The sequence below is a fragment of the Chelonoidis abingdonii genome, chromosome 5 (genome assembly GCF_003597395.2).
Source record: "Chelonoidis abingdonii isolate Lonesome George chromosome 5, CheloAbing_2.0, whole genome shotgun sequence".
Lineage (NCBI taxonomy): Eukaryota > Metazoa > Chordata > Testudines > Testudinidae > Chelonoidis > Chelonoidis abingdonii.
The window spans coordinates 125,432,760-125,457,861 of NC_133773.1; the positions used below are offsets into that span (position 1 = coordinate 125,432,760).

The 25,102-nt window shown below is 41.9% G+C and overlaps 1 protein-coding gene across 2 annotated transcripts in view; it reads right to left on the reverse strand.

Moving 5' to 3' along the window:
• Positions 1-25,102, reverse strand: part of RGS12 (regulator of G protein signaling 12) — a 168,153-nt gene that overhangs the window by 114,513 nt on the left and 28,538 nt on the right. For both annotated transcript variants that reach the window (XM_032788633.2, XM_032788634.2), the window contains exon 3: positions 7,589-7,705. In XM_032788633.2, the coding sequence (XP_032644524.1) occupies positions 7,589-7,705 (117 nt within the window). The remainder of the gene's footprint in view (positions 1-7,588; positions 7,706-25,102) is intronic.

Genomic DNA, 25,102 nt, shown 5'->3' on the forward strand with positions numbered 1-25,102 from the left:
TCCCACTTCATCAGACGCATGACATTTCTGACATAAACCTAGTTCCTCAAGATTTTATCAGTTGTTATTAAATGAAATTATCAGGCAACAGTCTTTTTTAAATTTTGGTTTTACAAATTATTTATGATCAGTTCAGTCATTTTTATTTAGAAACTGGAAAATTACACTCATTATTTAGCATATTGGATTTTTGAAACAATTTGTAGGCTATAAGCTGCTTAACGTTCTAACATGAAATTTTGCAAGGAATTACTTCCTCAAAGGGAAGTTTGCTTCTAAACACATGCATCCTGGAGAGGAGAACATGGCTGTGCAGATGGGAGGGCTTTGGCCTCCTTGTCCTTGGGATGCTGTTCTGGGAAGGAGGTGACATGATGTTAGTAGTCCACTACAGACCACCAAATCATAACAGTCTTCAAATACATTAATCAAGAGGACGGTGATCAATTGTTCTCTGTATCCAATGAAGGTAGGACAAGAAGTAATCGGCTTCATCTGCAGTAATGGAGACTTAAGTTAGAAAGTTTTTTCTACTGTCTAACTGCATGGATAGTTAAGCACTGGAATAAGCTTCCAAGGAAGGCTGTGGAATTCCCATAATTGGAGGCTTTTAAAAACAAGTTAGACAAAAATATCTGTCAAGGATAGTCTAGGTACACTTTATTCTTCCTCAGTGTGGGGGGCTGGACTAGATGACCTCTCAAGTTCCCTTCCAGCCCTACATTTCTATGAAACATATCCTTTTATGTACCTTTTTATCCTCACTCCAGGAAGCCTTTACATGTTTCATTATACGATGACTTCCCAAGAAGGGATACTAGAAGGAACACATTTAGGCTTGGTTCAAGAATGTGGATTGGAGACAATGCATTGAGAGGCCTCCAAAACAGCCTTATAGAGATCAGTCCTAAACTTAAGAGGGAAGCAATTTTTTGTGACAATTTGTAATGGAGGCAGGAGGGAAGGAGAGAAAAAACAAAGCAAATAATGTAGACATAGATCTTGACCTACAAGATTAGTCCTTAACTAATTTTTCTTAAGTTGACTGTGTAGCACCAATTGAAGAGTAACACCAACAGACCCCAGTCGTCAGTGGGTGGGATTGAATTTGGGAGCTCTAGAGCTTAGTGCATGAGCCGCTACTGCATGAGCTAACAGCAGTTTTAAAAGGATGGCTTTTTATAAGCATGACTTTTAGCTCATGCAGTAGAGGCTCATGCACTAAACTCCAGAGGTCCTAGGTTTAATCCCGCCCACCGATGATCGGGGTATGTTGGTGTTACAGAAGCACCACCCACTGAGTTCACATTAGCCATACTCAGTCAGTTTAAAATTTTGCCCTGCATCTATACTGTGTCTGCCTTACAGGATCTGAGATTCAGGCTGTAGTCTGTCACAGATGTAATTTTTGATGTCAGAGATGACAGCTGCCTTAGTTCACTAGCTGGAGTCTCGTCTTCATCCTATGCCAAGCTCCCTTCAGCCACTGCACTCGCTTCTGTCCAGTAAACTACTGGTCATGTCTCACTTCCTCTACACTATTCTAAACTAGCAATACATCTCTAGACTGCCAGCTGCAAGTTGCCATTTGATGAGCCACTAATTTTATCTAGCTGCTTAATAAACCAAATCCTGATCCTGACAACCCACATGAGTACTCCCACTGACTATTTTTCACGCCTTATAAAACCGCTAGGCCAACCAAGTGATGTCAGAGTGAGATGGATTCTATTCTGGCTTCAACAAAATTAAGTATATTTCAAAATCTTTACTGTCAAATATACATTGCCAAAGAAGAACACAGCTCAACTCTCAAATTCCATGCTGAATTTTCAAATCTATTAGAAGAAAAATATTTTTATTTGTAAATTGGGTACAGTTTGTTCCAGAAGTCATTGAAAAAAACAATAAATAGAGAACCTTGTGCAACTTTTTTCACTGTCGCTTTTCAAGAAGAAAAAAAAACTATTTACATCAGTCATTTTAATGTGTAAAGGCCTGGTATAATTTTTTTACTGACAATATCTTAGGTTAATTTACATAATGTACTGAGGGCTTCATCATTCATGAGGAGGGCTATGAGCTTATATTCATGCCTATAAAATTGTATATTCTTTACCAGTGCTATAAAGTCCAATTTAGTAACCCAATCCATAACTAAAAGCAGAAACTTATTTTAAGTTACACAGCCATAAAATATTTTTATACAGTATTTTTCATAAAAAGCACCAAAACATTTATCAGATTAACTCTATAAAGTCTTAGGGTGAAAACCTAGCTTCCAAGTCAATGGGAGTTTTGCTACTGACTTTGATAAGGACATGATTTCACTCTGCACGTACAAGTTTAATACAAGTAGAAAGGGGAACGTGGTGCAGGAAAGCAGATTACAGTAAAAGGGGTGTGGTATACATAGATGACTAATGTACTATTCCAAAAGGAATCTATTATATGCTGAAGAAATTCTTACTAGTACCTTTTCATGTGCCTAAATTTTTCTTTAGATTATACTGCTCACTCTGTGTTAGTGTTTTGTCTTTTGTCTTAACAAGCTAGATATGGCAACTAGTTTGAAGGAAGCATATTTAGAGGAAACTTTTTATAGGGCTGTCAAGCAATTAAAAATTAATTGTGATTAATCACACTGTTAAACAATAATAGATAGGGTGACCATATGTCCCAATATTTCATGGTTTCCTTCTTTTTTTTTTTTTTTTTTTGCTCTGCCAGCAGCACTTGGTGCTTTTTTTTTTTCCCCCGTGTTCTCCCTCCCGCCATGTGTCCCAATATTTTCTTCCTTTCATCTGGTCACCCTATAATAGAATACCATTTATTTAAATATTTGGATGTTTTCTACATTTTCAAATAATTGACTTCAGTTACAACACAGAATACAAAGTGTACAGTGCTCACTTTATATTTATTATTACAATATTTGCACTGTAAAAAAATAGTATTTTTCAGTTCACCTTATACAAGTATTTAATGCAATTCTTGCCATGAAATTTAACTTACAAATGTAGAATTACTAAAATAAACTGCATTCAAAATAAAACAATGTAAAACTTTAGAGCCTACAGGTCCACTTTGTCCTACTTCTCGTTCAGCCAATCGCTAACACAACAAGTTTGTTTACATTTGCAGGAGATAATGCTGCCCACTTCTTGTTTACAATGTCACCTGAAAGTAAGAATAGGCATTTGTATCGCATTGTTGTAGCCGGCATCGTAAGATATTTACATGCTAAATGTGCTAAAGATTTGTATGTCCCTTCATGCTTCAATCACCATCCAGAGGACAAGCATCTATACTGATGATGGATTCTGCTTGATAACAATCCAAAGCAGTGCGGACTGATGCATGTTCACTTTCATCATGTGAGTCAGATGCCACCAGCAGAAGGCTGGTGGGTTTTTTTGTTTTTTTTGGGTGGTTTGGGTTCTGTACTTTCCACATCTTAGTGTTGCTCTTTTAGACTTCTGAAGCAAGCTCCACATCTCATCCCTCAGATTTTGGAAGGCACTTCAGATTCTTAACCTTGGGTCAAGTGCTATAGATATCTTTAGAAATCTCACATTGGTACCTTTGCGTTTTGTCAAATTTGCAGTGAAAGTGTTCTTAAAACAAACAGCATGTGCTGGGTCATCATCAGAGACTGCTATAACATGAAATAAATGGCAGAATGTGAGTAAAACAGAGAAGGGACAAACCATTCTCCCCAAGGCGGTCAGTCAAAATGTAATTAACATTTTTTTTATAACGCTCATCATCAGTATGGAAGCATGTTCTCTGGAATGGGCCGAAGCGTGAAGGGCATACAAATCTTTTGCATATCTGGCATGTAATACCTTGCAGTATCAGCTACAAAATTGCCATGCAAATGAGTGTTCTCACTTTCCTGTGACACTGTAAATAACAAGTCGACAACATTATCTCCAGTCAATGTAAACAAACTTGTTTGCTTAGTGATTTGGCTGAACAAGAGGTAGGACTAAGTGGACTGTAGGCTCTCAAGTTTTACATTGTTTTGTTTTGAGTGCAGTTATGGAACCAAAAAAAAATAAATCTACATTTGTTAAGTTGCACTTTCACAATAAAGAGATTTCACTGCAGTACTTGTATGAGGTGAATTGAAAAATATTATTTCTTTTGTTTATATTTTATTACAACTATTTGCAGTGTAAAAATGATAAAGTGAGCACTATACATTTTGTATTCTGTTGTAATTGACATCAATATATTTTAAAATGTAGAAAAACGTCCAAAAGTATTTAATAAATTTCAATTGGTATTCTATTTGCTTAACAGTACAATTAAAACAGATTATTTTTTTAATCATGATTAATTTTTTTGAGTTAATCGTGTGAGTTAACTGCGATTAATCAACAGCCCTACTTTTTATTAATTTCCTTAATTTGTGTATCTGACGAGTGCATTAGTTGGCTTCTCAAATGTATATTATTGCACTGCTTAAACTAGTCTCTTCGCCATGTGTTCAGCTTTTGTTCCAAAGCAACTGATATTTTGAACCTGTTCTGTATTTTAATTTTTTACTTCTTGATGGTGAACATATAGTTTGTTATATCTTCTATTTGGAAAGACAATTTTTACTTGTGATATCAATCAAAGAGAAATGTCCTTTTCTTCAGGATCTCAGCTTTGGCCATTTGTTTCCTGTGGAAAATGACTCAATCTAACAAACTGTGAGCCAATTCCTGCAAGATGAGGAGTGCCAGTTGAGGGTGCACATCACATTGCAAGGGGTGACTATTTGAGTTTAAGATATTTAAAGTGTAAAAAACACTAATTTTAAGTTTACTTTCACTACACTTGGGAGATGCAGTTGAGGAAAAGGCAGGTAGGATCTGGTTGACTGACTGGGGGGTCGCTCTTGGGCGCACCCTCAAACAATTGCTTCTGGCCCTCTGGGTGATTGCTGGCCTCAGGCTGGGTTGGTGAGCGGGAGGAAGAAGGGCGATGACAATTAAAACTAGCATCTCTTCTCATTGTAGATCCCTGACAGAGTTGACAGGGTCTTGGCAGTGGCTGGAAAAAATTCCTGGCTGACTGCGGCATGTGTATGCCCAACAAGCAAAAGGGTAGCCCTAGTGTCCTTCAACCTGTGCAGCCTGGCATTTGTTTGATCTCAGAACAGACCAACTCCATCAAAGGGAAGGTCCTGGATCGAGGCCTGCATCTCCTGGAAGAGGCTTGCTGTTTGGACCCAGAAGCTGCATGACCACCGCAGATGCGACCACTCTTGTCGCTGAGTCCGCCTCGTCCCATGCCATCTGCAGGGAATATCTGGCGCCACAGTATCCTCCTCCACCAGGAGGCCAAACTCTTGGGCCAGACCCTGAGGGAGGGATTCCTGGAATTTTTTAAGGCCATCTAAGAGATTAAAATTGTACCGCTTGATGGTTTGCCACCCAAAATTGCAGGCTGGTGGTTGAACAAATTTTTCTCCCAAATAAATCGAGTTTTTTGGACTCTTTGTTTTTGGGAGTCAAGGAAGTGGGGACCCGCTTGTCCTTCTTCTTAGCCACAGACACAACCAACGAGCCCGGGGGTGGGTGGCTATAATGGTATTCAAAACCTTTGGTCAGCATGAAGTACTTTTTTCTCAGCACATTTCAAAGTGGGACGGATGGAGGAGGAGGTCTGCCACAAGGCCTTGGCTATTTTGAGGACCTCCTCTTGTACAGGCAGACACAACCAGCCCCCTCTCTTGTTATCTCACGAAAATCAAATTTCTAGATGTCTTTTTGTGAAGACCTGTCTGCTAAGATATTGCTAGCAATTACTATACATAATGCTTGGACAGAACTTGTCTCTGATTTTTAAGGAGATAATGGACTATATTCTGCCCTTTGTGAATGACTGCAACTCCCAGGATCCAGAATTATCAAAAAGGTTTGGACCACAGCCATGTGTTTGGTACTCTAGACATCATTTTCTGTAACACTACATAGTCTTGGAATTATTGTGCATTTACTTGGTTCCATCCCTTTCTGTTTTTCCCTCTCTGCAAGTTATAGTAAACTTGTTCAAAATATCTGCCAGTAAAAATATCATCTAAGGAATAAATTCTACAAGTCAAAGTGAGAATATAAAAATTTACCACTTCTGTCAATGCATAAACTGGTTTCTGCAAGTAAACAGGCACCTGTGATATTACACAGTTCTAACCTCATAAGAATATTGTTTAAATCTCTGAATGACTTTTTTTTGAAAGCAAGAGGCAGAATATTTTCAAATTAGTTATAACAGTATATACATACAATATTTTACATTTAAATAGCTCCTTTAACAACAGAGAATCAAAAAGGAACCATAGGCCACATTTGGGGAAGGAAACCAGACAGACAATTGGTACATAGCACTAGTGCATAATGGCCTGAGAGAGGAAATGTTACCCAAACACATTAGAATAAACTCATACTCTTACAAAATGAGCTAACAAAAACTCAGTTGATTAAACTGACTGAGCTACATTCAAAATACCCATGTACAAGAAACTACATGGAATACAATTTATCCTGCTCATCAGTACTGAAGACTGCATTCTTTTCTACTAAAGTAGAACAGACGGTTGTTTGGTGATTACAATACTGAATTATAGTGCTGCTGTAATGCTATTATATTTAGAACTAGACACTTCCATTCATTCACTTATGATGTTTTTCAAATTACTGCCCGGGCTAATATTTCTCACACTAGGTCTCCACTCAGATTATTTTGCTCTGATGTTTAAAGGACAGCCTACCATTATAAACTTCTGAGTATATGGTTTAAAAAAAAATCACATTATTTTAAAACTTCAGACAGGAATATAGATATTGTTCTCAATGAGGAATATTTGCTTTTTTCTTGCTTCAAAATATTTGAGAAATAAAACACATATTTGGGAAGAGAGAAACAAAGTAATGAATAATTGGACTATAGGGTCGCACAGTTCATTGCTTCTGTAGACTGAGCACTCATTGAATCAACATACCATTGCATCCCTCCATTTTCTGATTCCCCCTTTTTCTCACCCCCATGCTCCATTTGCCTGGCCACAACTGCCCACCTATGGCTGGGGCTTCATGTGCCCCAATTCCTCCTTCTTCCCCCACCCCATGTGCTCCCCCAATCTCCTTGCCCCCAAACCAGGATCCCCCAGTCTTCCCTTCATGCCAGGGGCTTTGTGTTCCTTCCCATTCCTTCCTCCCCACATGCCAAGGGCTCTGTCTCAGTCTTTTTGCTCCCACCTCTGAAGTACCTTTCTTACTTCCAAATTGGAAGAGTCAGGTAGATTAGTTGGTGTCCCATCTTTCTCTCCTCTCTTCCCCCTCACCTCCTACCATAAAGCAGCCTTTGGGGAGACAGCAGTAGAAGAGAGGAAGGAATGAAGCCTTCTTCAACCTCTTCTCCCTCTAGCTCCCCTTGCTGATTGAACTCTGTTCTGTAGTAGTTAGGCAGCTCTCAGCACTGTATTTGTTGCTTCCACAGATCCTGTATCATTGACAAAATTACTAAAATATTACTCTGCAGGAATCATTTAAAAGTTCAATATAATGTAGTATTTTATGTAAAGCTTAATTACCTCAAGATCATCCAGTGAACGAGTAATGCTAAATCGCTTAGATCTTCCAAATGATCTCCGAACAGACACACGTTGGGGAGCCAGGGCTAATCCAACTGGATGTCCAAATTTGGCACCCTAAAACACAGTAGAAAATATAGGGTTACTTATACTTGTATTTTATTTTAGTACTTTATTTACATAGAACAACTCCTCAGAGACAACATCTGATTTCTAGAGACGTCCATCTTTTATCCAGTTTTACAATTGTGTTGACAGGCACATTGAACAGCAAGGAGGAAGATCTTCAGTAAAAGTAATAAAAGTGAGTTAGGTTCCCATTTTGAATGGGTGTTAGGCAACTGTCTCGCCTTTCTGTTTCTGAAATTCTCTACCCAAGTGACTTACTTAAGTTCCTGAAGTGAATTTTCCAGCCAAAGGCCCTAGTTCTGCAAACATTTAGACACAAATGACTTTATGAACATGAGTAATCAGTGGGACTGCTCATCTGCTTAAAGTAAATTGTATGTGTAATTATTAGCAACATGGGTGCCCATATTTGAACATGAGAGACCTACCCTATGTTATAATGACTATAAAATGCTTACTCACATTTCCTTCATATGATGCTACAACAATACTAGAATCCATCTTATCCAATCTTTGATGCACTCTTTCTGTATGCTTTTAAACACAGCTGGAACATTCCCTGAAATTTTGGAACTGATCGGATGCAGCATTAGAGTTATCTTACTACACAGAACTGACATCAAGTTGAGAGTAAAATTTTCTTGTGTCCCCACTTTGATTACCGACATTCTCTTTTTATGGCCTAACATCAATAAATTTCCACTTTCTTGCATGAGGTCTAAAATGAAGTCACTGACTACTCTTTAGCTTTGGAGAATAGAGTTATAGCATCCCTATCCTCAACCATAAATGGCTTCGTAATCCACATCCAAAGTTAAATCAAAATGGTCTTCTGAATTTCAAACATCTCTATGGAGATGTTCTACCAAGCTCAGTTCCTCTCTAGTGAGGGCTTCTTCTCTGTTGTTTCCTTCTCCTTTCCCACACCATCCAAAGCTGGAGAGTCACTATTTTTGTTGCTCCATGTGTCTGAAACTTCCCCCAGTTTATCATCATCTTATTCTTCCTTTACGCCATTTTTCCCAGTGAGGGTCGATGGCAGCAGCATGGAGAATAGGGAAGACCAGACCTATTTTTCCTCCGCAACACGTTTCAGCTCCTTCTGGGGGATTCCCCACCATTCCCAGGCCAGCCAAGAGATATAATCCCTCCAGCATGTCCTGGGTCGGCCTCAAGTCCTCCACTCAATGCGACATTTCTGGCAAAGTTCCAATGGAAGCCTCCCAGGGGGCATCCTTAACAGGTCCCCAAACCACCTCAACCAGCTCCTCTTGATCCGGAGGAAGAGTGGCTCTACTCCAAGGCCCTCTCAAATTGCCAAGCACCTCACCCTGTCTCAGAGACAACCCAGTCACCCTGCGGAGAAACTTCATTTCTGTGCTTGTACCCGCGATCTTGTTTTCAGCAACCTGTAAACTGAGAGCTTTGTCCAAGAACTCAGCTCCCACTTCACCACCATGGATCAGTACAGTACCTGCATCACTGCCACCACTGCACCAATCCGCCAGTTGATCTCACGCTCCCAACTTGCCATTACTCATGAACAAGACCCCTAGGTATTTGAACTCTTCCTCTAAATGTAGCAGCTCCCTCTGCACCTAGAGACAGCAGTTCACTTTCTTCTAGGAAAGGACCATGACCTCTTATTTGGAGGTGCTGATTCTCATCTCAGCCGCTTCACACTCAGCAGCAAAACATTCATATGTCCATCAGAGATCACAGTCTGAAGAAGCAAGAAGGACATCTTCCTCTGCAAAAAGCACAGATATTACCTCCGAATCCCCGTACCGGATGCACTCCACAGCTCTGCTGAGCCTTGATATCCTGTCCACGAAAATTACGAACAGGAGTGGGGACAAGGTGGAGTCCATCACTCACCTTGAACGAACTCAAATGAATGCCAAGAATACAAACACAACTCTCACTCTGAGGGCAGAGGGACCAGATAGCAAGCAAAAGCGGCACCGGCACCTTATACTCCCGGCAGCACCTCCAATAAGACATCTAAGGGAATGCAGTCATATGACTTCTACAGGTCTACAAAACAAATGTAGACTGGATTAGCAAACTCCCATGATCCCTTGAGTATCCGAAGAGAGTAAAGAGCAGGTCAGTTGTTCCAAGGCCAGGACAGAATCCACATTGTTCCTCCTGAATCTGAGGTACAACTAATGGGCGTAACCTCCCCTCACATAGGCATAGGCTTTGCCGAGGAGGCTGAAGAGTGTGATCCCCCTATAGTTGGAACACACCCTCTGGTATCCTTCCTTAAAGATCAGAACCACCAGCCCAGTTTGCCAGTCCACAGGTACTGCACCTGCCTTCCAGGCAACATTGAAGAGGCACATTAACCACTCTCAATTTATGTTGTCTTAAAATGTTCCTTTTAATTATATCATACTTAACTATCCCTTATTTCATCTGCTGTGGTGAGGAAGGATGCAAGTTTACATGAATATGTACTGTTTGCTATGTTGTCAGGGCTTTGTTGGTCCCAGGATATTACAGAAACGTGGGGAGACCACTTTATTGGCCCAACTTCTCTTGTAGAGAGAAATCAGCTTTCAAGCGTACACAGAGTTCTTCTTCAGGTCTGGGAAATGTACTCATAGTGTCACAACTAAATACAAAAAGTGAAAAGATTGTTTTGCATAAGTAAACATATTTAGAGGGACCATTTCAGGTAAAGTAGCCAGATAATACCTCTCCAGTCTTGGCGGGGAGGGGAGGAAGGGGGAAAGCACACAGGAAAAGAAGCAGAGAGGGGTGGGTTTAATGGGTTATAGACCATTGTAAAAAGCCATAACTCCAGTGTCTCTATTCCATCTATGATCTTTAGGGTCTAGCAAAGTTATGAACTTAAGCTCTTAGGCTTGTCTTTTGAAGGCACTATGCAGTTTTCCTTTGAGGATGATGACTAAGGGTATGGCTACACTTGAAATTTCAAAGCGCTGCTGATGTGTGAGTGTGGTCGGAGCGCCAGTGCTGGGAGAGAGCTCTCCCAGAGCTGCACGTAAACCACATCCTCTACGGGTGTAGCTTGAAGCGCTGGGAGCCGTGCTCCCAGCGCTGCGGCACTGATTACACCGAGGCTTTACAGCGCTGTATCTTGCAGCGCTCAGGGGGGTGTTTTTTCACACCCCTGAGCGCGAAAGTAGCAGCACTGTAAAGTGCCAGTGTAGCCATACCCTGAGAAGTCAGATATAGAGTACTATAATTGCTTCGTGAAACATGTTCACCCAGAGATGATAGGGTCTTTTTGCCTTTTATAATTTTTCTGTGTGACATTTCCCAGACCTGAAGAAGAGCTCTGTCTCGAAACTTGGTCTCTCTCAAGAGAAGTTGCTCCAATAAAAGATATTACCTTACCTATCTTGTGTCTCAAGAATATTTATTAGCGACTGCATGGTTTTTAAATGTTTTTTCCTATTACTTTTCTTCACATTTTTTTTCTTTTCTGCCTTTAGGAAAGTCACTGTTCCCAACTCTAAAATTTTTCTTTTTTTTCCCTAAGTGTTTCGTTTTTCTGCATTTGAAATTTACATTAAGCAAAAATAATTCCAGATTCTTATAATTAGATGTTCACAGCTGATTGTACAAAGTAGGGGGAAAAACAGAACACTATGAAGTTATATCACTGTTCTATAAGATGATATATTTTTGGTATCTTCTTGGAAGAAAATGACTATCTGTTTATTTACCCACAGGTATTCAATGCTATTCTTTAACAATATGACTCTCATTGGTGGCTTTACAATTCTCATTGGTGTATATTTACTAGAGACTCCATTTGGAAGTCTTCTTTATTGTAAGACAGATTGCCACGGCCCAGTGTACTTTGCAGGAAGCTGGACCCAAATTCTGGAGAAAGCCCTTGCTTCTGGGGCATTTCAGGAAAGCTTTAAATAAGGAGGTTCTTAACTCATTATGAAAACAAATAATGTAGTATTCACTGTGTTTTTTATATTGAAGTATCTTTGTTATGCCCCATATTTTCAATTTTCAGTGTACTGACAATGAATAACTACACTGTAGAACCTGCCAGGGAGAAGCTAAAAAGTAGACTCTTGAGGTTTTTGACACCCAGGAACAATTTCAAACTAGAAAAAGCACATTAGCTAGATATTTCAGCTATCAAATTATCATCAGTTTAGCATGTTGACATTCAAAGTTGCCATCCTTAGATTTCAGTGTTAACACTATTGAGCTAAACAGAGTATTTCATATCTCTGAGATAATTTGAAAGTGATCTGCAGATCCAGGCAGGTATTTTTGCATTGGTTTACACATGGTTTATATTTTAAGGCTCTTTGCAATCTTAAAATCTAAAATAACTTTTCCCCCTGCAAAATGAAAGCTTAGATCTGAAGGAACACTCTGCAGCAAAAGGTAGACTCCATGGCGAAATCAGCAGAATGCATCAATATTACTTATAGATAGTCAAAACAATAGCGTGGCACCTTGAGAGTTACTACCAGTGACATTCGATGTTCCTTGTATGCAAGGATGTAAATTACTTGCACGTAAGTGTCAGAAAGTTTCAACACATTTTAATTATGGAAGTACCACCTTTACATTTATTAAATCTTTCATTTAGTGAGAAAAAACACAAATGAGGAATGCAAGGCAGGAGGAACTCCAAAGGCTAGCAGCAATGGTAACATCAGTACTTTGGAGGGCAAATGGCATACTGAAGCCAACTGAGGAAGTATTAAAGGTCACTTTAATGCATGCTCTTCAGTGCTCCTCTGGAGTATCACCATAAACAAAAGCTTTCCCAGCAGGTATCCATCTTTCATAACAGAAGGGTGATGAGAAAGAAAACAAAATATCAAAACTGGGTAAACACATCTGGGACAATGGAGAACATGACATTTTCAATTTGTTTCCCAGTGCAGCCCAAAGAGAACACAGAAATAATTGCCCAACCTAGGTTTAAATGGTGGCAATCCCTGTGTGCTACTCAAGTGGTTATCATGTACAGATAATATATAATGCTAAAGATTTTAGAAACTAGTTACATCTAAATTTAGGGCAGGGATCGGCAACCTTTGGAATGCAGCTCACCAGGGTAAGCACCCTAGCAGGCTGGGCCAGTTTGTTTACCTGCTGCGTCCACAGGTTCGGCTGATCGCAGCTCCCATTGGCTGCGGTGCCCATTGGCCTGGAGCGGCGAACCACGGCCAGTGGGAGCCAAGATTGGCCGAACCTGCAGACGTGGCAGGTAAACAAACCAGCCTGGCCCACCAGGGGGCTTACCCTGGCAAGCTGCATGCCAAAGACTGCTGATTCCTGATTTAGGGGGTGGGGAGGCCTGCTTTAAGATAACTCCAATTGCATTCTGCCAATTAGTTTCATTTTCTCTCAATCTCCAGAATCACTAGATTTGGTTATTTAGCAAATGTTGATGTCTGAGTTTAAAATTAAAAGCCTCTTGGGTTATATAGGGTCTGTAAATACAGACACACAGAATGAAAAGGAGGATGAAAAAACCACAGGTAGGAGTACAAAACAGAACAGGAAATTAGCACCCAGTCAAAATCTGATGTAAGGTTTTCTGACATTTGTACAAAAATAAATATCTAGCACTTGGTTAGAATCCAGTCACAGCATAAGAAAGAAAATGAGAAATATGACCCCAATAAAGAAAGTGAGAAATACAGCCCCATCTATACCAAGAATAAAGTAATGCTAGAGAACTGCTTATAAAAAGGTGGAAACCAGTTCAAGTTAATCATTTGCCTGGCCAATTTGGACAAGGCATAAGTGTTTTTGAAACAGCACTTAAAAAAAAAAAAATAAGTGTTTCCTAAAGTCTTTCTTGCATTGAAGAGCTGAGTTAGAGATATCTATAGGAGACTAAGAGAACTAGACACTGCTAAAGAAAGACTACTTCTTGAATCTCTCTGCAAAATATTTAAATTTCCCAGTAAGCGATTGCTGGAGTCTCTCTTCCCCAGCCTTCTCTTTCCAGAGATTTAGTCTGTACAAATGGGCCTCGTCTCTGGAAGAGGAAATAAGTTGGAAGTCTATTTATCACATGCATACACACACAAAAAATAAAATAAAATAAAAAAATCTTACAGGAACAGGTATCTCCAGTTAACTACAGCCAAAGACTTTTAGTGAGAATCTACTAAGGAAAAAGGACCTTTGGCTTGAACAGAAAATAGCTTTTACAATTAGAATCTGCAAATCAGCTAGACTGTAGGAAGTCACAGCATTTACTTGCATAAAGGAGTGGTCCCCAAACTGTACAGGGGCACACATCAGGGCCCAAGCTAGCCCCCACGGGGGTTGGTGAAGGAACACCACCGAGTCCCACTCCACCCCCAGCTGCAGCTCCACTCGTCCCCCAGCCACGGCTCTGGCCCCAGCTCCACTACACCCCCAGGCCAGCTTTGGCTCCAGCCGCAAGCTCCACTTTGTCCCCAGGTGAGCTCTGCCCTCATTCCCTCTGCACCCCCAGGCCAGCTCTGCCTCTAGCCTCAGCTCCACCCCCATCCCCAGTTCAGCCCCCAACTCTGCCTTCAGCCCAAGCTCCTCTACTGAGCCAATTGTGCAGTAATGGGGGAGAGGGGTTGGTGGACAGATTCCATTACTGGTAAACAAGTGTGTGACGGGAAAAGTTTGGGCACCATTGATGTAAAGGAAGATTTCAGAGGCTGTGTCTTTGATGTTTTCTACTAGTAACTGAAAAGTTTTAACATGCATGTAGTTAGTCAGTAGTTAGAGGAACTATTAGGGAGATATAACAGTACTGATTACCCTTTGTGATATAGCATGGCCAGAGGGCAGCAGGAGAGTGACAGATGGGAGATATGTAAGCATCAGGATGATGAGAGCCTTATTCCCTGTACAGGGAAGAGAGGCTGCTACAAATCAATTAGAACATCTAAAACCAATTAATTCAATTAGAGCACTTGAAGCCAGTCACCTGATTAAAAACCCCTGCTTCAATCAGACAGTTGGAGGAGTTGAAGCAGAGTAGTTTGGTGTTGGAGCAGAGAGCAGTTTGGAGAACTGCTGTAGCGGGCCAGAAGACCAAGACCCTAGGTAGAGGGAAACCTGGCTTGTGCAGAGCAGAGGGACTCTACAGAAACAAGGGGTTGGGAGAGTAGAAGTAGCCAGAGTAGAAGGCGGGCCCGGGTCCCTCCCTCTCCATTCTCCTTTTCTGGGACACTAGTGGGACAGTTGATACCACAGTTCAGGGGCGAGAAATGGTGCCCTGAACCCCCCGTACGAGAAAGCATGGGACCCATCATAATAGTGCCAGCAATTTGCCACACCTTGTTATATACAGTAAAAGCTATTTTATCTGGCACTTCACCAATGGGAAAAATCTATAAACCAGCATTTCTGATCTTCATTGAAATTCCGGTTTATAATCTAGCTGGCACAGGGCCCCGAGTGCTAGCAACATAGCTGCCCTTAGCCAATGGGAGCTGTGGAGGTAGCGCACAGAGCTGCCTGCCACACCTCCGCTTAGGAGCAGCCGAGAGAGGTCACCACTTGCAGGGAGCCGCTTGAGGTGAGCGGCCCCCGGATCCAGCACCCCAAGCCACTGCCCCGAGCCCCTCCTGCACCCAAACTCTCTTCCCCTTAGTTAACCAGCATTTTTACCCCCCATTCTCCCAACATGTCGGATAAAACAGCTTTTACTGTACTATGAACTACTGTAGAAAAATTAGTAAGGATGAAGCTGACTTTTTCAAAGAAGCATGCTGCCATCTGGCTAAAAAATACTTTGAATCATGCATATATACTAGATTAACTTTTTTTTTTTTTTTTTTTTTTGGTACAGAGTGCCAATTCTATCACAATTTATTAGTTAAATAGTGGTATAAGATATGTTTTCTATCTGAAACATAATCTCTGGATCAATAAACCAGAAGAGCAGATAGATGTTTGCGCAGAGGCTGAAAAAAAAAGCCAAAATTCCTGAAGCCTAACTCTAGAATGGTAAAGAAACTAGAAAATTAATCTGACAACTTAGGAAGTCTTATACTTGTTAGTAAATATTAACCCTTTTAGTTTATTTTTTTCTTGCATATTAATTTACATATGAACTATTCTTCCAAAATCTTTATAGCATTACCAAAGAGCGTGTTTGAATTCTAATTAGTTTTTAACCTGTAAGTGACCTATATTTAGGAGTTTCATATGATTGAGTGTTGAGCTGTATCTAGTTTTCCTCAGCATTTTCATATCTTTAAGAATCCAGGTGTCTAGTGGAAAAAACTATCAAACTACTAAAAGTGTATACAAAAGTATAAACAAAACTGGGTGATATTGTTATAGCAGATTTTTCTATAAAGAACTGGGTAGTCAATAAAAAAATTGCTAGTACAGATGAATTCTGGAAGAAATGATACAATAATGATATAATAATAATGACCGGATTAGAGCTCCCCTTAGCTTATCACTCATGTAACCTAAAGATACCGCAAAAAAATCCATAAGAAATTAAGTAAAATGAAAACACCAAAACAATACACATAGTAAAATTAATCATGAAAAAGTATTTTTCCCTCCAAAAACAAGTTTTTGTCTCAGACCATATAAAAAGACAGGGTTTTTAAAATTAGGTGGGGCAGTGCAAACTGTGGTATCTCATCGATATCAGATAACAAAGACACCGGGTACATCTACACTCCAGTGTAAGCCCAAGCTCAAGCCTATCCGCCACTTCTATCCACACACAAATCATGCTAACTCAGGGCTTTGACCAAGGGTCCTAGGACCCTGTGAGGTTGCAGGATCTGAGACCAGGTCAGGCCTTGACCCAGGATTTGAGCCCTATTGTTTTGTAGTGTAGACATAGCCCTGCTTAACTCAGGTCCTGGGACTCCTCCAAAAAGTATCCCACAATCCCACAGGCCAACATTCTTTGTCCTATCTATTCCAAGGATCTTAAGAACATAATAATGGCTGTACCGGGTCAGACCAAAGGTCCATCAAGCCCAGTATCCTGTCTACCGACAGTAGCCAATGCCAGGTGCCCCAGAGGGAATGGACCTAAAAGGCAATGATCAATTGATCTCTCTCCTGCCATCCATTTCCATCCTCTGACAAACAGAGGCTAGGGACACCATTCCTTACCCATCCTGGCTAATAGCCATTAATGGACTTAACCACCATGAATTTATCCAATTCTCTTTTAAACGCTGTTCTAGTCCTAGCTTTCACATCCTCCTCAGGCAAGGAGTTCCACAAGTTGACTGTGCACTGTGTGAAGAAGAACTTCCTTTTATTTGTTTTAACCCTGCTGCCCATTAATTTCATTTGGTGGCCCCTAGTTCTTGTATTATGGGAACAAATAAATAACTTTTTATTATTTACTTTCTCCGCACCACTCATGATTTTATATACCTCTATAATATCCCCCCTTAGTCTCCTCTTTTCTAAGCTGAAAAGTCCTACCCTCTTTAATCTCTCTTCATGTGGGACCCGTTCCAAACCCCTAATCATTTTAGTTGCCCTTCTCTGAACCTTTTCTAGTGCCAGTAAATCTTTTTTGAGATTTGTATGCTGTATTCAAGATGTGGGCATACCATGGATTTATACAGGGGCAATAAGATATTCTCCGTCCTATTTTCTATCCTCTTTTTAATGATACCTAACAATTCCTAACATCCTGTTTGCTTTTTTGACCGCCTCTGCACACTGCTGCATGGACATCTTCAGAGAACTATCCACGATGACTCCAAGATCTTTTTCCTGATTCGTTGTAGCTAAATTAGCCCCCATCATATTGTATGTATAGTTGGGGTTATTTTTTCCAATGTGCATTACTTTACATTTATCCACATTAAATTTCATTTGCTTTTTGTTGCCCAATCACTTAGTTTTGTGAGATCTTTTTGAAGTTCTTCACAGTCTGCTTTGGTCTTAACTATCTTGAGCAGTTTAGTATCATCTGCAAACTTTGCCACCTCACTTTTACCCCTTTCTCCAGATCATTTATGAATAAGTTGAATAGGATTGGTCCTAGGACTGACCCTTGGGGAACACCACTAGTTACCCCTCTCCATTCTGAGAATTTACCATTAATTCCTACCCTTGAGTTCCCTGTCTTTTTAGTATTCTTCAATCCAAACTTCCCTTGCCACCACTTTAATTTACATAAGAGCTTCTCCAGATCATTTATGAATAAATTGAAATAGAATTGGTCTCCCTTGGGATAATCAGAGGCTTACCCTTGGGTCCTCCATTTGGAATTAAGATAGACACTTATTCCTACCCTTTGTTCCTTCCCTTTTAACCAGTTCTCAATCCATGAAAGGACTTCCCCTTTATCCCATGACAACTTAATTTACGTAAGAGCCTTTGGTGAGGGACCTTGTCAAAGGCTTTCTGGAATCTAAGTACACTATGTCCACTGGATCCCCTTGTCCACATGTTTGTTGACCCCTTCAAAGAACTCTAATAGATTAGTAAGACACGATTTCCCTTTACAGAAACCATGTTGACTTTTGCTCAACAATTTATGTTTTCTATGTGTCTGACAATTTTATTCTTAACTATTGTTTCAACTAATTTGCCCGGTACTGACGTTAGACTTACCGGTCTGTAATTGCCGGATCACCTCTAGAGCCCTTTTTAAATATTGGCATTACATTAGCTAACTTCCAGTCATTGGGTACAGAAGCCGATTTAAAGGACAGGTTACAAACCTTAGTTAATAGTTCCGCAACTTCACATTTGAGTTCTTTCAGAACTCTTGGGTGAATGCCATCTGGTCCCGGTGACTTGTTAATGTTGAGTTTATCAATTAATTCCAAAACCTCCTCTAGTGACACTTCAATCTGTGACAGTTTCCTCAGATTTGTCACCTACAAAGGCCGGCTCAGGTTTGGGAATCTCCCTAACATCCTCAGCCGTGAAGACTGAAGCAAAGAATGCATTTAGTTTTTCCGCAATGACTTTATCGTCTTTAAGCACTCCTTCTGTATCTCGATCATCAAGGGGCCCCACTCATTGTTTAGCAGGCTTCCTGCATCTGATGTACTTAAAAACAACATGTTATTACCTTTGGAGTTTTTGGCTAGATGTTCTTCAAACTCCTCTTTGGCTTTTCTTATTACATTCTTGCACTTAATTTGGCAGTGTTTATGCTCCTTTCTATTTGTCTCACTAGGATTTGACTTCCACTTTTTAAAGGAAGTCTTTTTCATCTCTCACTGCTTCTTTTACATGGCTGTTAAGCCACGGTGGCTCTTAGTTTTTTTACTGTGTTTCTTAATTTGGGGTATACATTGAAGTTGGGCCTCTATTATGGTGTCTTTAAAAAGCGCCCATGCAGCTTGCCGGGATTTCACTTTAGTCCCTGTAGTTACCTCTTGGACCAGCTCCTGCGCTCCACTCAGGACTAAATATAGAGTTGCCTCTCCCCTTGTGGGTTCCCGTACCAGCTGCTCCATGAAGCAGTCATTTAAAGTATCAAGAAATTTTCTCTCTGCATTTCGTCCTGAAGTGAAATGTTCCCAGTCAATATGGGGATAATTGAAATCCATCATTATTATTGAGTTCTTGAATCTCTTCTGTTGAAAATGGAAGCCACCACCCTTGGTGTACTACAGCAGCTCAGTGAGTCAGTGTTAACCTTTCTGACCACTGAATTGCAAATACACCAGAGAGCATTCTGTGTTTGCAATGCAGACTGAACAGAACATCTCTTTTGCCAATCATACTGCTTCAAGGTCACAGGAGCACAGCCTGGTATTGGTAAATCTGTGGTGCAAAGCCAGTAACACTGGACTAGGAATGACTACACATACTCACTAATAGTGAAAAAGCTGGCAGCTATGCAAACTTACCAAACTGGTGACCAGTGCAAGGAGCAGATTAAGTAGCTCAGTGTTTCTCAAACCAAGGTTGCCGCTTGTGTAGGGAAAGCCCGTGGAGGGCTGGGCTGGTTTGTTTACCTGCCCCATCCGCAGGTCCAGCCAATCGCGGCTCCCACTGGCCTGGAGCAGCAAACTGCGGCCAATGGGAGCTGCTGGAAGCGGCGCAGGCAGAGGGACTTACTGGCCGCTGATTCCAGCAGCCCCCATTGGCCTGCAGCAGCAAACTGCAGCCAGTGGGAACTACGATCAGCCGGACCTGCAGACAGGGCAGGTAAACAAACTGGCCCAGCCCGCCAGGGGCTTTCCCTACACAAGTAGTGACCCCACTTTGAGAAACACTTTAGTAGCTCAAGATTAAGTACCATAAAACCAGAGATCAGAACCGCATGCCTGGCAACTTGCCAACATCATGCCCATATTATGAGGAGTTTGGGTGCTGGGCCTAGTCAGCCGAATGGTGCCCTGCTGGCTCCAGAATCCAGCATGGGGACTGATGAGAGAAAGCACCAGGCACTGAATGGGGACACTGAAGTCACTCTGTTGCTGAAACTGGTTCCGGAGCAGGAGCAGCACATTCTGGGTCTATACTCGGAAAAGCTGATGCACCTCCAAAGGACAGCCCACTGCGGAGCCTGCAGCAGACACAGATCTTAAGCTCAATAAGGGCTTGGCTACATTAGAAATTTCAAAGCGCTGCCCCGGCAGTGCTGTGGAAGCGCTGCCATGGCAGCGTTTTGAAGTGTGAGTGTAGTCAGAGCCGCAGCGCTGGGAGAGAGCTCTCCCAGCGCTGCTTGTAAACCACAGCCCTTACGGGTGTAGAGTGCAGTGCTGGGAGCCGCGCTCCCAGTGCTGCCACCTGGATTACACTGACACTTTACAGCGCTGCATCTTGCAGCGCTCGGGGGGTGTTTTTTCACACCTCTGAGCGCGAAAGTTGCAGCACTGTAAAGTGCCAATGTAGCCAAGCCCTAAGTTTTGGGCTCCATTTTAACGTTTATTAACACAATAATAAGAGGAATTTCTGCTCCAGGAACCAATGCAAAACTTATGAGAAGCCCCAGTTAGCAATGTGTATTTGTTAATGGCGGAGTGTATGCCAGCAACATGGTTACCCTCAACACCACCACATGGAACTCAAAAAGGCAAGCAGGATATGTAAACAGTAAAGAATATCTTTTAACTGTATAGTTTACAGAAAAACCACAGACCTTTTTTGCTAGGGCCATTCCTGTTTCTTAAAAATAATAACCTTACATTGCCATGCCTGTAAGTATGCCATTCTGTAATCATTCCATGGTCTATTGAGGTGCCTGAAAGAAGAAGTTACTCACCGTGTGCTGTAACTATGGTTCTTCGAGATGTGTGTCCCTATGGGTGCTCCACTGTAGGTGTGTCTTCATCTCTGCACTAGTGATCGGAGAACTTTGGTAGCAGTGTCTGTTGGGCCCCCACACCTACAGTCTCTCCTTGTGCTGCGCCATGAGGCCAGTCAGTGCACATGGACTAACCCTCCTCAGTTTCTTCTCTACCACAGAGTCATAGACAAGAACTCTGAAGTAGAAGGGAGAAGGAAGGGTTGCAGAGCACCCATAGGAACACAATCTCAAAGAACCATCATTACTGCACAAGGTAACTTCTTCAATTTGTGTCCCTATGGATACTGCACTGTATGTGACACCGCCCTTCAAGGAGTACCCCTTCTGAAGGGCTGGGACTTCAGAATCAGTTCAGTTACAGATGACAGTACTGTGGAGCCAAAGATGGCATCAAGTCGCTAGTGATTGAATAGTGTTCTGAGAAAATATGGTTTGATGCCCACGTCACCGCTCTACAGATATCTGAGATAGGGACATTCTTGAAGGTGGCGAGAGATGAGGAGATTGATCTTGTGGAGTGTGTATGGATCGACTCTGGAGGGGTCATGTTAGAAATTTGTCTGATACAATTCGAGACCCACTTGGAGAGTCTTTGGGCTGATATTGCTGAGCCCTTGGATCTTTCCCCATAGAGAAAATGTGTAGGAGACTTCCCAAAGGCATTTGTCCTATCAAGGTAGAAGGTTAGGGCTCTCCTAACATCTAGGATATGTAGTATAGCCTCCCTATTGTCTTGGTGAGGCTTGAAGTAGAAGATTGCAAGGTGAATCGATTTGATTCATGTGAAACAGGGAGGTTATCTTAGGGATGAATTTTGGATACAGTCTGAGTGTAACCTTGTCTGGAAAAAATACTGTGTACAGGAGATGTGCCATCAGAGCTGCTTTCCCTCCTGTTCTTCTAGCCAAGGTAATTATCAGGAATGTTGTTTTCAGTGAGAGGTTTGTAAGTGAACAGGTGGCTATGGGTTTGAAGGAGGGCCTAGTCAGCCCTTTCAGTATGAAGTTTGGGCCCCACATGGGGGAAGAAAGTCAAGATTGAGGGAAAAGGTTTATTATACCCTTAAAGAACCTTTTAGTGTTTGGGTGTGATAGCACTGAGTATCCTTCTAGAAGTTGGTGAAAGGCTGTAATAGCTGCTAGATGGACCATAAGAGAGTTTAGGGATAATCCTGACTTTATCATAGCATAATCTAGGATGTGTGGAAAAGTCACGGATGTTGGGGAGATTTGTTGGGATGTGCACCAAATCTGAAACCTGGACCATTTCTGCAGGTAAGTTTGTCGTGTGGAGGACTTTCTATTGTACAATAGAAACTCTGGTATCTCCCTTGAGCAGGAGTTCTCTCGGTGTTGGAACCAAGCAGGAACCGAGCTCTGAGGCAGAGAATCCCTAAATTCAGATGCAGGATATGCCCTCTGTCCTGTGAGAGGAGGTGCAGAAAGGTCAAGAGAGAGATCGGCAAGCACATCGCCAGCTGTGCTAGGTAAGAGTACCAGTTCTGTCTCAGCCAACTTGAAGCAATCAGGATGTTGTTAGTGCCATCCCTTTTTATCTTTAACAGGATCTTCAGTAGTAGAGGAAATGCAGGAAAGGTGTAAAGAAAGTCTTTGTCCCAGGGAAGTAGAAGGGCATTGCCCAGAGAGTGCTGCCTCGTCCCCACCCTGGAGCAGTAGCGTAGACATTTCTTGTTCTGGTAAGTGGCAAATAGGTCTGTGGACAGTGTTCCCCATGATGTGAATAAGTCATGGCGTACTGATGGGTATATTTCCCACTCATGATCATGTGAGAATTTGAGACTGAGATGGTCCACTATCAAGGTCTATTTTTTTGGGAGGCAAGCTGTGGACAGAGCTACGTTGTGGAAGATGCACCAGTTCCATAATCTCATTGCCTCTGCACATAGGGAGAGAGACTTGGCCCCCCCTTGTCAGTTGATGTAGTATATACAGACTATGTTGTCCATTAAGATCTTTGTATGTGATTCTGCGATCAGCAGGAGGAAATGGATGCAAGCGTTCCTGACTGCTCTCAGTTCAAGGAGAGCTATGTGGAGAGGCATCTCTGTAAGCAACCATTTGCCTTGGGTCAGGAGACCATTTAAATGCACACCCCACCCAATAAGTGATGCATTGGTGGTAAGGAGCAATGATGGTGATGTGTGAGAGAAGGAGATCCCTTTGCACACATTGGCTGGGACCTTCCACCAGTTTAAGGAGTTTTTCATCCCGGTGGGTAGTAACAGAGGTTTGTCCAGCCTGTCTCTGGTCTCTAAACCGAACTGAACCATAGTTGGAGGCTTTGCATGTGGAGTCTAGCGTGTGGTATCACTGCCAGGCCTATTGACACATGCCCCAAGAGTTCAAGGCAAAGACTGACTGGTATCTGTGGACTGTATTGAATGGTATCAATAAGTAAAAGAAAGGATAGAAACCTGTGTTGAAGTAGGAGGGCTTTGGCCTGTACGGCATCTAGGTCAGCCCCTAGGAATGCCAGGCACTGCACTGGAGCGAGGGTTGACTTCTGGGTGTTGATCTGTAAACCCAGTTCTGTAACAAGTATATTATAGTATCAGAGGGGTAGCCGTGTTAGTCTGAATCTGTAAAAGCAGCAGAGAATCCTGTGGCACCTTATAGACTAACAGACGTTTTGGATCATGAGCTTTCATGGGTGAATACGATGAATGTCTGACGAAGTGGGTATTCACCCACGAAAGCTCATGATCCAAAACGTCTGTTAGTCTATAAGGTGCCACAGGATTCTCTGCTGCTTTTAAGTATATTATAGTATTGATGGCTCTGTGGGCTTCTTGGAGAAATCAGGCTCTGAGGAGACAGTTGTCCAGATATAGGTAAATCCTTATTCCTTGTGAACGCATGTGAGCAGCTACCACTGAGAGAACTTTGGAAAATACTCTTGGGACAAATGATAGTTTGAAGGGGAGGACTCTTTATTGCTAATAGTAGTTTCCCAGAGTGAACCTGAGAAACTTCCTGCGAGCGAGTAAGGTCGAGATGTGAAAGTAGGCATCCTGGAGGTTGAGAGCCAAAAACCAGTCTCCCTGTTCCAGAGTTAGAATGATCACCAATGAGGTGACCATCTTGAACTTCTGAGCCTTGACAAATTGTTGAGAGCTATGAGGTCCAGTATGGGTCTCCAGCCTCCCTTTATTTTAGGTATTAGGAGGTAACGACAGTAGAACTCTTTACTTTGTAGATGCTGAGCTAGTGGTTCTATGGTTTCTAACTGGAGAAGATAAACTTTCGTGAGAAGGGTCCCTGAAGGATGAGGAAAGGTATATCAGAGGGGATATGGGGTCAAATGGATGGGGTAGCTGGATCAGACGATCTCTATAACCCATTGGTCCGACATTATGCGTTCCCAAGCACATCAGAACGCTGCTAATCAGTGGCCAAATGAATATACAACCATGGTTGATTGCATCAGTTGTGGGGATTGGTCTCACAGCGCCCCAACCTGCCTGTCAAAAGTGGCCTTTACAGCAGCAGATTGGGATGAGGCTTGCACTTTGGGAACTTCCCTTTCTCAATCTGCAGTTCATAATGGTTGATATTGAGACGCATAAGGTCTGCGCTGAGACTGGGGACTAAAACGTCTTTTACCCCAGTCTATAGATTCCCAGTCACTAGAGGGTAGTCCTGGAATCCTTTAGGGTATGAAGGAAGGCATCAGTATTATCAGTAAAGAGCTTTGTGCACTCAAAAAGGAAGATCTTCCATCGTGGACTGCACCTCTCAGAGATGGAGGAGCGCTCTGCACCAAGGCTGAGGTGCTCAGTGCCAAGTCCAACTGCGGCTGCAAGGCCAGTCTTAAGGCTGCCTCAATGAGTAGGTCCTTCAAGTAAACAGCGTGATCTTTCTGGGTCCAAGGCTTAAATACGTTACAAATTAGACAATGGTCTTTCCTATGAGCTTCCCCTAAGCACATGAGACAGCTCGAGTGCAGATTGCTCAAAGGCATAGACTTGTTTCATGCAGCACAAGGTTGAAACCCCATCAACCAAGGCATGCCTCAGCACCAGGACAAAGGACAACGCTGCTATTTGAAAGTAAGGCTGTCCAAACTATCTAAAACTAACAAACTACTAACTATTTACACTAAAATTTGAGAAAAACCATTAAGGATGAGATTGCCTAAGC